At 38.8% G+C, this 13075-nt stretch overlaps 6 protein-coding genes across 6 annotated transcripts; 5 read left to right on the top strand and 1 right to left on the bottom strand.

Annotated features, from left to right (window-relative positions):
* The first annotated feature begins 782 nt into the window (after nucleotides 1-782).
* Nucleotides 783-1323, top strand: LOC119556959. The gene is made up of 2 exons (XM_037869467.1): nucleotides 783-923; nucleotides 990-1323. Exons 1-2 carry the CDS (start codon nucleotides 884-886, stop codon nucleotides 1205-1207), a joined length of 258 nt encoding a protein of 85 aa, XP_037725395.1. The 5' UTR covers nucleotides 783-883; the 3' UTR covers nucleotides 1208-1323.
* Nucleotides 1324-1709: 386 nt separating this feature from the next.
* LOC119557912 lies at nucleotides 1710-2113 on the top strand. The gene is made up of 2 exons (XM_037870919.1): nucleotides 1710-1847; nucleotides 1917-2113. Exons 1-2 carry the CDS (start codon nucleotides 1808-1810, stop codon nucleotides 2072-2074), a joined length of 198 nt encoding a protein of 65 aa, XP_037726847.1. The 5' UTR covers nucleotides 1710-1807; the 3' UTR covers nucleotides 2075-2113.
* Nucleotides 2114-6323: 4210 nt separating this feature from the next.
* On the top strand, nucleotides 6324-7020 carry LOC119557551 (protamine-like protein 99C). The gene is made up of 2 exons (XM_037870333.1): nucleotides 6324-6528; nucleotides 6590-7020. Exons 1-2 carry the CDS (start codon nucleotides 6385-6387, stop codon nucleotides 6971-6973), a joined length of 528 nt encoding a protein of 175 aa, XP_037726261.1. The 5' UTR covers nucleotides 6324-6384; the 3' UTR covers nucleotides 6974-7020.
* A 404-nt stretch (nucleotides 7021-7424) lies between these two features.
* LOC119557144 lies at nucleotides 7425-9386 on the bottom strand. The gene is made up of 3 exons (XM_037869728.1): nucleotides 9276-9386; nucleotides 8871-9112; nucleotides 7425-8609 (listed from the first exon to the last, which is right to left on the bottom strand). Exons 2-3 carry the CDS (start codon nucleotides 9099-9101, stop codon nucleotides 7467-7469), a joined length of 1374 nt encoding a protein of 457 aa, XP_037725656.1. The 5' UTR covers nucleotides 9102-9112; nucleotides 9276-9386; the 3' UTR covers nucleotides 7425-7466.
* Nucleotides 9387-9819: 433 nt separating this feature from the next.
* On the top strand, nucleotides 9820-10735 carry LOC119557526 (protamine-like protein 99C). The gene is made up of 3 exons (XM_037870300.1): nucleotides 9820-10074; nucleotides 10138-10499; nucleotides 10557-10735. The coding sequence occupies exons 1-3, from the start codon at nucleotides 9868-9870 to the stop codon at nucleotides 10573-10575; spliced, it is 588 nt and encodes a 195-aa protein (XP_037726228.1). The 5' UTR covers nucleotides 9820-9867; the 3' UTR covers nucleotides 10576-10735.
* An 812-nt stretch (nucleotides 10736-11547) lies between these two features.
* Nucleotides 11548-12425, top strand: LOC119557379 (protamine-like protein 99C). The gene is made up of 2 exons (XM_037870123.1): nucleotides 11548-11797; nucleotides 11862-12425. The coding sequence occupies exons 1-2, from the start codon at nucleotides 11591-11593 to the stop codon at nucleotides 12246-12248; spliced, it is 594 nt and encodes a 197-aa protein (XP_037726051.1). The 5' UTR covers nucleotides 11548-11590; the 3' UTR covers nucleotides 12249-12425.
* Nucleotides 12426-13075: the final 650 nt, after the last annotated feature.

The raw sequence follows: 13075 nt of genomic DNA, 5'->3' as shown, positions 1-13075 counted from the left end.
TCGTTTGAACAAATCGATTTCCGTATAAAACACTTTTAACTAACGAGGCAATCCGTTTATGCCCAACCAAAATACTTTTACTAATTCCAGTTGATTGTGAGAAATAAAAAGTGATTCAATAAAAACATGAATAAATGGAACGCGATTTAAACAGATATTACAGCATCCGATTATCTCTGATAACAAGCGACGAATGCAATGGAAATTGTTTAATTGTTGATGCTGTAAAAAGAAACTTAACGCAGAATTTTAATTATGTATTTACATGTCATTCCAAGCCCCCTCTTCGCAAGCTTACAAATGTAATTATTTAGCTGGAACGTGATGAGAGGCGAATTGCGAAATATTATGAAAACAATTCGCTAAAACAGAATGCAAATAAAAAGTGAAAACAAAATATGGGGAGGGCACCCTGCGAAGGGTTATAAGGGGGTTCCACCCCAGCTCATAAAGTAAAATAAAAAATGTGTTTCAAATCTTTTTACACAAGAAGAAAAAGTGCAAGATCAGGGAAAAACAAACAAAATCAAAGACAATTTGTTTAGCGAAAGGTTTTTTTGATACATGCTAATGCAAAATTTCTTTTCACTCTTTTGGAGTGTTTAAAATATATTAAATATGTATATTTAAATTTCAAGTTTCCTTTTAAATGATATATTATTTGCAGTGCTGTTTAAGCTGATTCAAAGACTAGATGCCATATGACGTACTATGTGTAGTACTATATGACAGCAATTCCGAACTCGTGGTAATCGTAGAGCACGCTCTAGATAGTGATAGCCAGAACGTGAGCAAAGCCCACGAAAGTTCTCCGCTCTGGCACTATAAAAATCGAAGTCGATCGAGTTAAGTCAAGTAGTCGATACATCCAAACCGTACTAAAATGTTCAACAAATCGATCGTCGTGGCCCTCATTGTGTGCGGTGTGTAGTCCTATTGACCAACAGGATAATAGTTTTATTAAATAAAATTTTTGTTCAATTTTTTAGCCTGCTACCTGGGCACTATTGATGCTCGTCCTGGAGGCCTCGATTTGGTCGGTGGTGGACCATTGGGAGCAGTTGGTCCTGTGGCTACGGGAGCTCTCGGTGGAGCTACCGGTGGACTTGGTGGTGGACTTGCCAATGGCGCCATTGGATCCGTAGTGCCCTCGTTGACTGGCGGCCAGCACGGAGTTTTGGAACCAATTTCAGGACTTACCGGCTAAAACATCGCTATCCTTTAGGAAACTTTTGTCAAGATTAAAAATGTTTGAAAGCGTATTAAATTTAGGATAATTTGTCAAATTTCAATTGAAAATAAAGTAACATTTTGAGCATTTAAGAAATGTGTTTATCAACTAAAAAATATCATAAGCTCCAAATTAATTTAAAACTTACGTATACGGATTCGTTGGTTGGTTTAGGGTTTTGAAATAACTTATATAATATTTTTTTTAAGGTATTATTATTTATTTTACAGTTTATGGTTATACAGCCCATACAACTTTTAACGCTCAGCTCTTATATTTTAACTACCCTTTTTAAATTTGTTTAAAATATACAAACATGTTTCAAAAGGAACCCTTAAAGTATTTTTTCAGAGTTTAATGCCCTTTAAATTCGGCTTAGGCCGATTTAACCGATTGAAGCATTAGTTTGGTATAAATTTTAGCCCAAGCCCATGAAAAGCTCAGGCCTTGCATAATGTAAGCCCAAGTCGAAATTAATCTCAGCTACGTGAGCTGACGAGGCTCTGAAGTCCACGTAGGACTGAATTTCGAACTATTTATGTAGGGCTCAGTGCCTGAAAAGAGCTCAGTTTCACAATGTCAGCCCAAAAGTTATTGTTCATTGCCCTGCTTTTTGGTAAGTTATGTTATCTCTCTGCCAGCTGACAAAGGAAAATGTAACCTTTTGACTTATTATTTAAAACAGTGATGATGGCAGCGGGCTTGAGTTTGCCCAGTCAATCCCCGAATGGGACGAACACCTCGTCGGAGAGAAGGCGGCTGATCAAGGATTTTGTGGCCAAAGTTCAGGAATTAATCAGCATATTAATGAAGCAACTGCAACAACTTGGAGCCACAAAATAGTATTTAAATATGAAATATTCAAATGAAAACATTTTTTAAGCCAGTACTACTAATGTCTCCCTATTTCCAAAACCAATTGGGACTTGGCTTTACCTTTGAAGAGTCTCTCTTTATATCTCCCAAGGGGCAATATCTATATAGCTGGTATTTTTTGGGGTCACCATATGCCTGTGGTGACTGTACCGCACGACTAGGCCAAAAGCCATCGGGAAAATGCCTAAAATTATGCCACAGCCCCGGCAAATACATACACATACATGCAGAAGAAAATGTGTTAAGAAAATCTTAACGAAATTTCTCACGTTTGCCATAATTACGGGAAAAGTACGTGACATGTGTCTTGACTGCGAAATTTACCAGGGATTCCAGCCCGGTTCGGCGATTGGGTTGTGGGGTAAGTAATGCATATGCAAGGTCGAAACGGAACGGGTGCCGAGTTGTAAATGGCAATAATACCAATAAAAATCTGTGTACAATCCCCCCCTTCCGCCCCACAAGAAAACGATGTAATTCATAAAAATTTCTTGAACAAATGTTTGTGACTCTTGGTCGTGACTCGCCGCCTCTTGGAGTCAAAACATTAATAACCCATGTGGGTTGGTTTTTGGGGCAGGGGTTTTCCCATTTCCATCGATTTCGATGCCTTTGAATAATTCAGGCAAGTGTTGTGGTGTGTGCCCATTTCTCCTTAAAGTTTGTCTTCGTCGCGCCGAAGAACTGGAACTCTAACTCGAGAATTTTCTCCGAGGACGTTGCGTGATTGAATTGCGGCCTGATTGACAGTTGACAGTTGAAATTGATTTGGCTGCAAAGTCGAGCGGTGGCGGTGGTTGAAACAAGCCATCCGGATCCCGATACGAGACCGGGAAGATGGAGTTTGGAAGATGGATATATGGAGCTGGGGTGGCACTACAAACAGCCACACTTATTAATCCCCCGAGTGCAGGCGTGCATAAGTATCGGGCAAATGGATTAGAAACTTTTATGTGCACCACGGCGGCATTGAGGGTCTGCACCGCGAAAAAAGAATATCGAAGGATACTCTTCTCCCAGAGGAGACTGCACATTTTCTGTGAAAATCACGTAGAGGTTGTGCCATTTTCCAGGAACATTGATGCTAAAAGAAAAAGATTATTTAATTTGGAACAGGCTTAAAATTTGATTTACTTTTAATGTTCTTTCAAAATTAAACATTAATGATTAAAGTTGGAAATAGCCAAATATATTTTTGAGATTTTATTCTAAGGTATTTCAAGAGTAACATATTCTTATACGAGATGGCATAACTATACATTTATCTCTAAATAATTGTTATGATAATCATTAAAGATTGATGTAACAATTTAATCATATTTAGTCAATTTTTTATGATAAGTTATTTATTTAAAATATTTCAAGGATGAAAAATATTGTTTTTAATTTTAAATAATCTGTCAATTAATAAATAAATTTATTTATAATTTTACAAAAATATATCTTCTGTATCCTGAATTTTTCTCCGTGTGTAGGTAAGCGAGGATGTGATTGTTGGCTAACTTCTAGGACCAAAAGGATTCCGCCCCCTCGAATCTGTTGCTATTTAATTAAGTTGGACCGACCAAAAGGATCGGAGTGGTGAGTGCTAGCATATGGATAGAATGGGGTGCACCACCACCACCACCCACCCAGTGTCCTTTAACCCCCACCCACTCCACTTGCATCCTGCCATTGCCACATTTGTGTGACAGTTGATGAACTCCCGTCACTCTTTCGCTTTTGTTTTCGCTAATCAAAGATACAAGCGGCGTGTGAGCGGCATACGCAATCAGGCGATGGCGATGGAGTGCAGTCAATTAATTGATGGATGATGTGCATAATGAAAGGCGAATGGGGACTTGTCAAAGGAGCCTTTGAGTTGGGTTCGAGGATGGTCGGGGAAATCACCTTCGAGCAAGAAGCACATTTTGTAATACAGCTTTACGGTTTCGCCAAAAAAATACACCTAATTTTAAAAGATAAGAGTGTGCGAAGAAAGCAATTACAAACTTTTTAGCACAAATAGGAATACTCCTTACGAAAGTAGTTAAAAATGTTTAAAAAAAATCTATTTCTTCAATTCTTTTTTTTCTTAAGTAAAATTTTTATAATAAATGTACACGTTATTTAGTATTTCTATAACAGATTTTTTTTTCCTATAGATCTCATTTACGAATGTTTGTTTTAAATTTATAATATATTCCACCAAGCCAGAAAAGTTGTTTCAAGCCCAGATCATACAGAATCCATTCAATTTCCCTGAAGACTAAATACATTTTTTTCTGTTAGCTATTTTAGCCCCACTATTCCCAACGTGGGCTCAATGGCAGAGGCTCATCAAGGATCTCTGCCCATCCAATGGGAGTCCATTCATTCGAAGGCTGCACATCCGGGTGTATTGATTGCTTTGACAAATCTGAGGCTCGTGTAATTTCATTACAAAACCCCGAATCGGCTTCAGCAGGGGATTACCACAAAAGCATTTTTCGAGTCGAGTCGATGTCTATATATTCCCCAAAGCGAAGAGAGATGCTAGAGGGGTGAGAGGGGCCAATGTCTGGACGGGTTTTCCAGATGCTTTTTCGCCCGCCCTCGTTGTGTATGAAAATTAAATTCAATTGTGTGACAAGTTAATCCTATTTCTCATCTCCCAACTTTTATTTAAGCTTCATTCTTTATGCATTACATGCGAGCATCGTGGGTGAGTGAGTGACACCGGTCTTTCTTGCTCGGTTGCTCGGTTGCGAAGGCAGTCGACGGTCCATCAATCAGTCAATCAGCCAGTCAGTCAGTCAATCAGTCAGTCAGTCAGTCAGTGAGTCACAGTCACTCCTCCGGCAAATGTCATAGACTGTCAGAAATGTTTGATATGCTGCCTGCTTGCTGTCTTGGAGCCCCGTTTCCAAAAGTGAAAGCGAAGGGTTGCTGTCTGGGTCCCAAGGGTCGTAGATTTTGAGTGCCTCCGTGCCCGGCAACACTTCATTAAACGCATAAAGCAATAAAATGTTCTCTCGATGAGCAAAACAAAGACCATCCCGAAACGAAACCCCATCGAAAAGGGCTTCTTTCGACTGTCTGACAGCTTGACGTTGCCTGCTAATGGCAGAGCAAAAAAGAGAAAAAAAATGGAATAAATGAAGGCATCTCCCGAATTGATACACTCGAGTCCTGGCAAGTTGGCCCTTGTGATTGGGAAGTCCTAAAGCTGCTGGATGGCCATAATGAAAGTCAAACACCCACTGCACACCGACTCTTCCTATGGCTGAGCTCAAATTTTGCTTTGATTATGCAAATGTCGATACTGAAAGGGCAAAATCTGTAGCAATTGGCAGCCAGATTAGCTTTACTTATGGAGGGGATTCTGGTTAAGATAACACGATACCTACATATATATACATATTAAGAACTCATGAATTTCTGTATAAATATAAGGTTAACTGACTTGCTTTCGCACTTACTTTTTTTTGATTTGTTCAGGTTTGAATGCTATTAAATTGGAAATCAAACTACGAGCTCAACGAGGTATGACACTCTTCATTCTGACCTTTACTTCTATTATGACATCCAAAAGACTGCTTTTTGATGCGAAAAAGTGGAATTGAGATTTCAGTCAAACATACTCAATTTTTCTGCGGTTTTTCAATCGTAACTTAGCCAATTCAATGCGCACAGCAAAAGGAACTGTTTTGAGCAGCTTGCTACGTATGCTAACGATCCCCATCAATTTAAGAAAAATTTAATTTTAAACCCATTTTCGCATTTTTGTCATCATCTTTTTTTTGCAAAAAGTGGCAAAAATTAAAAATTTTCAGGCTTGAATGCCAATGGATTGGAAATTAAACTACGATTCCAACGAGGTATGGCATTCCTCATTTGGACCTTTTTTCTAATATAGCACCAAAAAAAACTAATTTTTTAAGGCGTAAAAATGGGATTCAGGCTTTAGTCAAAAATACTCTTTTTCCTTGCGGTTTTTTAATCGTAATTTACCAATTTTTGACCACTTTTCGCATTTTTTGTAAGGGGTTACATCGCCTTTTTTTCCTGTCCTGGTTTGAAGGTGAATGGATTGGAAATTAAACTACGAACTGCTATGCCAGCCAAAACATGGAGTTTTAAGGGCGGACAATTGAATAGTAAACAATTTCACAGTAGCCTTTTTTAAGATTAAAAAAAAATATCCTAGATAGCTGGGAGAACAGCTTCTCAATCAGAATCAGTATTCTCATTAGTATTCAAGTGTAGACATTGTCGTGTACTGGAAACCAAATTTTATTTTTACACACATTTAAACTATGGACGGAAAGACACTTCGTAAAACAACTGGCTCCCTAAACTTATCGACAGAATTAAAAAAGCGATCCTACGGGATTTCCCCACAGAACGGGATACGTTTCGGAGCAAGAGAATGGAACTATATGACCCTCTTTACAAAATCGGTAAGTAGGAAATATCTTAATTTTTAATAATATATACCAATTACTAACAAACGTATGTTAGAAAGAAACTATGACCGTTATAAAGAGTGCTTCTCAGGAGTTTGAGAGTCAGTCCCATGGGGAAAGCCCCGGAAAATCTGAGCTGAAGAGGGAGTCCAGGAACCAGAAGGAAAGGAAGATATCCAAGTCCATCAAGCGCCTGGTTAAGAAAAAACCGAGTCCTGTGCTAAAGATTCGCCACAAAAGTCCTTTGGGCTCAGCGGTGGCCTATATTCATTATATGCGCAAGTTTCAATCACTAAATTCTCATTTGTCGGGCCCTGAACTATTGAACAAGGCAGCTCGTGTTTGGTGCGTTCTGACTGAAAGTCAGCGCAAGCAATTTGATCTAAATTTAAAGGTTTATAAGAGAAGTAATGGCTTCAATTTTCTAAAGATTGTGTAAACTGGACCGAAAACACTTTGTAAATAAAAGGAATTGGGTTTTGAAAACTGTTTTTTGATCATGTAATGTGTTGCCACCAAATAAAAGAGGATCCTTAAAAAACGGGTGGATCAACCGGCAGCAAAAACAGTTCGACTTTGAAATCTAATAAATTCAAGAATTCTTTAAATATTCTAATCGTTTCTATGACAGCTTATGACAGTCGTAATAATTGTTTTCAATTGAATTTATAATTTCGAAATCTTAATAAATAAATAAATTCGTTTTATTTTGTTCATAAAAGTATTTCAATTTTAGGAAAACTAAACGCTTGATCTTTTTAAATCCATTTTTTAGCCCGTTTTATAGTAAGCAATTTCCCAGGTAAATCAAAATTCTTGGATAGGTACTATAATCACACATTTTGACAATTTTAATATTATCTTTGTTACTCGAAATAAAAATTACATCTACTAGCTGTCTTGGTAAACAGCAATTTTGAGGGGTTATACATCTATAAACTGAGCTGGGGCATTACATTCTGGTCAAGTTCCTTTAATATCCCTCTGATCTGGCGATCTGTTTCCTGCAAATAGGTCTGATAGGGATAATCCTCGTCCTCGGATGTTATAGCTTCCGGTTCGTAAGGCTGAGGATCCCCTTCTTGGGGCAGAAGTAGATCCAATTTAAGGAACAGAGCTTGCAACTCGATCAAGAAATTTTCGTTCTGGTCCTCTTCCTCCGACTCCCTGCATTCGAATTGAGCTGGTACCTCCTCGATGGTCTGTAGATCATTGGTAGCTGGCAGGGGGGACCTTGAACGCCTTGGCCATGGTTGAAACTCGTTCGCTCTCTGCGAAACATAGGAAAAAATTGCTTGGCCATTCATAACATGGCAATAGGGGCCCTTGGGGTATGGCAAGTGATAGGAACACGTTTCGTCGTACATCCACTCCCTTGGAGCCTCCTCTCCAACATCCCTCAAGGATCTGAGAAATTCGCTACGATTGGGATGCAGAAGTCGCAGCGACGCTACAGTGATCGAAATGCTGATCCTGTACCGCATATCGAGATCATAGTGAAAAGCGCCCAAAAGAGTACCATCGGGATCCGAGGGACTGCTGGGCACCGAAGATATGTCCCACAGTTTTCGTAGAACGGGTAGTGGTATTAAGGTGAATCTAACGCACCCAGTCAGGTGTGGCATCAGCTTTGTCATTTCCTGCGGACGATAAGCTAGCCAACAGATAAGGGCCGAAAAGACCTCCACCTCGGAATTGACCCCCAAAGAGTCCTGGGAAATCATGGTGATCACATCCTCTAGGGGCATCTGCCGAAAATGGATTCCCCCCACCACGGCCAGGAAATGAACGCCGATCCTCTGAAGCATCACCTTGCGGAGCGCTTCGAGTTCGGGATACTTCAGGGCCTTTAGGTAAACCTCGAAGGCGATCTCCTCTCGGAAGTGGGCTCCGCACAGGAATCGATAACAGTCCGTCTGCAGTGCTCGCATCTCTAGTTGCATGGCCGTGTGCAGCATGGCAACCACTTGACCCGGCCCTATATCGTTTCCCAGAGACTCTTGCAATCTCATCCAATCGTAGGCAGCTCGAAAACCCACAGCAGTAAGGTCAGCGCCCTCGCGAAAGCAATAGCTCTAGGGATGGCAAAAAGGGTTCGATAAGTCGATCGATATTTACAAAATGAACCATTTGTATCGATTCATACATTTGTAATATCAAGAATGATAGTATTTAGTTGATACAAATTATGTATTCGAAATTATTCACTTTTGATACTTTATCCCACTTTTCTGGTAAGGTATATATTTGTACGATAAAGATAGTTGATTGCATATTGGATTGGATAGTTTTTATATGATACAAAACGCGATTTCAATATACATAGCTAGACTCACCCGGCGAATGTGGAGTTCGAAATATTTGCAATGGAATTGCAGAAGTGAAGGAATACACCAGAAAGTGGCTGTTCCGATGCAAACTCGCGTTGTAGCACCCACGTTATCGTCGACCATATGCCTGTAATCGGCGGGATTGTTGCTCTCAATTATGTTCACCTCATCCACACATATGACACCTTCCAGAGTGATTACTTCATCGTGGTTTTGGTCCGCGTCGTCCCCCATCATTTAAATCGAAACTATATATAAAACAACGTAGAAAGAAATCAAATATGTATAAAATCATTGTAGAAATTAATTTTTTCTTAAGATCTCGGCAATTAATATCCGGAATTTAAAAACACGCCTCGGGGACTTGTGGAATTGGCTTGTCAATTTAATTACGCGCGAGATTTCACTTACCGAATACCCAAATATTATCACGCAACGTCTACAATGTGTTGTGCAAAACTTGGAAAAATATCTAGAAAATTTATTAAAAGTCTTGCTGCTAGCAATAGACTTGTTCTCTTTATCAAGAAAATATTATGAATGCCCGTTCCAAAACAGTGACAAGTAAAGGCATGGAATGCTCGATTTGGTTGGATTTTTTGGCCTTTTTGATTCTTTATTTTTTGCAAATTATTTTTCAACTCAACTAATTTTTGAAAACTTGCAATAAATAAATAATAAAATAAGAAAACTTTTTTAATGAAAACAAGATAAGTGAAGTCGAGACATCCGATCAAACGTTGGGATTATATAAGTCACGCGTTACGAGGTGTTTGTATATATTTTGTAGCGTCGGGAACGTCTTCTTCTTCTGACTGCAATTAATATAATCAACTATTCCACTGTACTCTTTAGTATTGCATCAAAATTGTAAATAAGTCCCAAAAAATATCCTAGGTAGCTGGGAGAATGGCTTCTAAATCAAAATCAGTACTCGCATTCATTACTCAGTGTCGACAGTATCGAGTAAGAACAAAATTTTAGATTCGTACAAAAATAAACTATGGACGGAACAAAACGTAGAAATGCTCTTCAAAACCGAGTTTACAATTTTCAAAAAGTTGCGCGCGTGACAAACAATGGTTACCTGAACTTCTTGAGGGAATATAAAAAGGCGCATTGCGGGGTTTCCCCGAAGGACATGGTACGTTTCGGAGCCAGACAGTGGAATCAGTTGACCCTTGAAGATAAGGATTTTTATAAAAACATGGTAAGCACAGCAAATATCTTAGTCGTGACTGAAATCTACCAATTACTAACAAACGTATGTTAGAAAGAAACTATGACCGTTATAAAGAGTGCACCTCAGGAGCTTGAGAGTCAGTCCCTTGGGGAAAACACCGGTAAATTTGAGCGGGAGAAATGCACTCCCGTTCGCTCTCCCAGTGCCCGTGAGAGGGAGTCCAGGAACAAGAAGGAAAGAAAGCCATCCAAGTCCATCAAGAAGAGACCCAGCCCTGTGCTGAAGATCCTCGACCCACATCGTCTGGGCTCCGCCGTAGCCTATATTCATTTCATGCGCAAGTTTCAGAAGAAGAACAAGAATTTGAAGGCGAATGATCTACTAAACAAGGGAACTCGTCTTTGGTGCCGTCTGCATGGAAGCCAGCGCCAACAATATGAGAGTCCGCCTTGGTAAAGTTATCTAAATGTAAATCCTTACACAAGCAATAATATCTTCCCTTTTTTCAGGGTTGTGAGGACTGGATAGGAAACACTATTAAATTTCAGCCGTGTTAATATGTGTAAATTTGAAGCGAACAATGTCTTGTAAATCTTACACTTCACTCTTCAATAACATACATATATGTTATCTATTACCAAAAAGGTATTTACAAAACAAGAAGATTAACCGGCAGCGCACATCGATTATAAAACAAATAAATAACTTTACTTCGCAAACCCGAAGTTTAGATTCGATCAAAAATACTATTTTGTAGTGTATTTTTAGGTATAAAAATGGGTTTTTGATTTTGGTCAAAAATACACTTATTTTTTGCGGCTTTTCGATCGTGGTTTAGTCAAATCAAGGCGCACAGTAAAACCATCACCACTTTAAGACAAATTTAATTTTTGACCCATTTTCGCATTTTTTGTAAGGGGTTACATCATCTATTCTTGCGAAAAATGGCAAAAATTAAAGATTTTCAGGTTTGAATACCAATGGATTGAAAATTAAACTACGATTCCAACGAGGTATGGCATTCCTCATTTGGACTTTTTTTTTTAATATAGCACTCAAAAAAGGTGTAAAAATGGGATTCAGATTTTTGTCAAAAATACTCTTTTTCCTTACGGTTTTTTAATCGTAGTTTGGCCAAATCAAGGAGTACAGCAAAAAGACGGACTGTTTTGAACAGCTTGCTAAATATGCTAACGATCCTCATCACTTTTAGGAAAATTTATTTTTTGGCCAATTTTATCATTTTTTGTAAGGGGTTACATCTTCTATTTTTGCGAAAAATGGCAAAAATCAAAAATTTCCAGGTTTGAATGCCAATGGATTGGAAATTAAGCTACGAACTACTATGCCAGCCAAAACACGGAGTTTTAAGGGCGGACAATTAAATAGTAAACAATTTCACAGTAGCTTTTTTTAAGATTTAAAAAACTATCCTAGGCAGCTGGGAGAACGACTTCTCAATCAGAATCAGTACTCGCATTCATTATTCAGCGTCGACAGTATCGAGTAAGAACAAAATTTTAGATTCGTACAAAAATAAACTATGGACGGAACAAAACGTAGAAATGCTCTTCAAGCCCCGGTATACAAGTTCCAAAAGATAGCGCGCGTTACAAACAATGGGTACCTGAACTTCTTAACTGAATATAAGAAGATGTTCTGCGGGCTTTCCCCAAAGGACATGGTACGTTTCGGAGCCAGACAGTGGAATCAGTTGACCCTTAAAGAAAAAGAACTCTTTAAAAACACGGTAAGTAGGAAATATCTTAATTTTTAATAATATCTACCAATTACTAACAAACGAGAGTTAATAGGATCCTGTGACCGTTACAAAAAGTGCTCCTCAGGAGCTTGAGAATCAGTCCCAAGGGGAAAACCCCGGTAAATCTGAGCGGGTCAAATGCAGCCCAGCTCGCTCTCCCAGTGCCCGTGAGCGGAAGTCCAAGAACAAGAAGAAAGGGAAGCCATCCAAGTCCAAGTCCATCAAGAAGAGACCCAGCCTTGTGCTGAAGACCCTCGACCCAAGTCGTCTGGGCTCCGCCGTAGCCTATATGCATTTCATGCGCAAGTTTCAGAGGAAGAACAACAATTTGAAGGCGAATGATCTACTAAACAAGGGAACTCGTCTTTGGTGCCGTCTGCATGGAAGCCAGCGCCAACAATATGAGAGTCCGCTTTGTAAAGCTTTACTCAAACAATAATATCTACCATTTTTCAGGGTTGTGAGGACTGGATAGGAAACACTATTCAATTTCAGCCGTGTTAATATGTGTAAATTTGAAGCAAACAATATCTTATCTATTACCTAAAAGATATTTACAAAACAAGAAGATTAACCGGCAGCAGAAACGGATTAGCGTATAAATATATAATACAATTACGGAAGTTTACTTCGGAAACCCGAAGTTTAGTTTCGATCAAAAATACTATTTCGTAGTGTATTTTTAGGTATAAAAATGGGTTTTTGGTTTTGGTCAAAAATACACTTTTTTTTTGCGGCTTTTCGATCGTGGTTTAGTCAAATCAAGGCGCACAGTAAAAAGACCGACAGTTTTTAGTTACATCATGTTTTTTTGCGAAAAAGTCAAAAATTGAACATTTTCAGGTTTGAATGCCAATGGATTGGAAATTGAACAACGAGCTCAACGAGGTATGGCATTCTTCGATCTGACCTTTATTTCTGTTATGGCATCCAAAATATTGATTTTTTAATGCGAAAAAGTGAAATTGAGACTTTAGGCAAAAATACTCATTTTATCTGCGGTTTTTCAATCGAAGTTTAGCCAAATCAAGGAGCACAGCAAAAATACCAACTGTTGAATTTATTTGAAATTCGTTTGTTATTTGTGTTGACTTATTGTGAGATTTCATGGGATACATCTACAGTTTCGAATCTTTTTTTTGTAATTTTATGTGAAAGCCAAGAGCGCATTCAACTTGGATCTAACGAGGGAATTGCATGCTAGCCGTTTTGGGGTAGTAAACTAGTGCAGTTCAATCAACTTTCCCAGCGCCACTTCCGTATGTT

Source organism: Drosophila subpulchrella, chromosome X, assembly GCF_014743375.2.
Source record: "Drosophila subpulchrella strain 33 F10 #4 breed RU33 chromosome X, RU_Dsub_v1.1 Primary Assembly, whole genome shotgun sequence".
NCBI lineage: Eukaryota > Metazoa > Arthropoda > Insecta > Diptera > Drosophilidae > Drosophila > Drosophila subpulchrella.
This window is presented reverse-complemented; position numbering and strand designations above follow the sequence as displayed.

What these genes read in the sequence shown, in the direction of transcription:
- LOC119557551 (XM_037870333.1), top strand. Translation starts at nt 6,385, where the DNA reads ATGGACGGAAAGACACTTCGTAAAACAACTGGCTCCCTAAACTTATCG. An exon ending in TGACCCTCTTTACAAAATCG is followed by an intron (nt 6,529 to 6,589) that starts GTAAGTAGGAAA and finishes AACGTATGTTAG; the next exon opens with AAAGAAACTATGACCGTTAT.
- LOC119557912 (XM_037870919.1), top strand. Translation starts at nt 1,808, where the DNA reads ATGTCAGCCCAAAAGTTATTGTTCATTGCCCTGCTTTTTG. An exon ending in GTTCATTGCCCTGCTTTTTG is followed by an intron (nt 1,848 to 1,916) that starts GTAAGTTATGTT and finishes TATTTAAAACAG; the next exon opens with TGATGATGGCAGCGGGCTTG.
- LOC119557526 (XM_037870300.1), top strand. Translation starts at nt 9,868, where the DNA reads ATGGACGGAACAAAACGTAGAAATGCTCTTCAAAACCGAGTTTACAAT. An exon ending in AGGATTTTTATAAAAACATG is followed by an intron (nt 10,075 to 10,137) that starts GTAAGCACAGCA and finishes AACGTATGTTAG; the next exon opens with AAAGAAACTATGACCGTTAT.
- LOC119557144 (XM_037869728.1), bottom strand. Translation starts at nt 9,101, where the DNA reads ATGATGGGGGACGACGCGGACCAAAACCACGATGAAGTAATCACTCTG. An exon ending in TCGAACTCCACATTCGCCGG is followed by an intron (nt 8,610 to 8,870) that starts GTGAGTCTAGCT and finishes TGCCATCCCTAG; the next exon opens with AGCTATTGCTTTCGCGAGGG.
- LOC119556959 (XM_037869467.1), top strand. Translation starts at nt 884, where the DNA reads ATGTTCAACAAATCGATCGTCGTGGCCCTCATTGTGTGCG. An exon ending in CGTGGCCCTCATTGTGTGCG is followed by an intron (nt 924 to 989) that starts GTGTGTAGTCCT and finishes TCAATTTTTTAG; the next exon opens with CCTGCTACCTGGGCACTATT.
- LOC119557379 (XM_037870123.1), top strand. Translation starts at nt 11,591, where the DNA reads ATGGACGGAACAAAACGTAGAAATGCTCTTCAAGCCCCGGTATACAAG. An exon ending in AAGAACTCTTTAAAAACACG is followed by an intron (nt 11,798 to 11,861) that starts GTAAGTAGGAAA and finishes GAGAGTTAATAG; the next exon opens with GATCCTGTGACCGTTACAAA.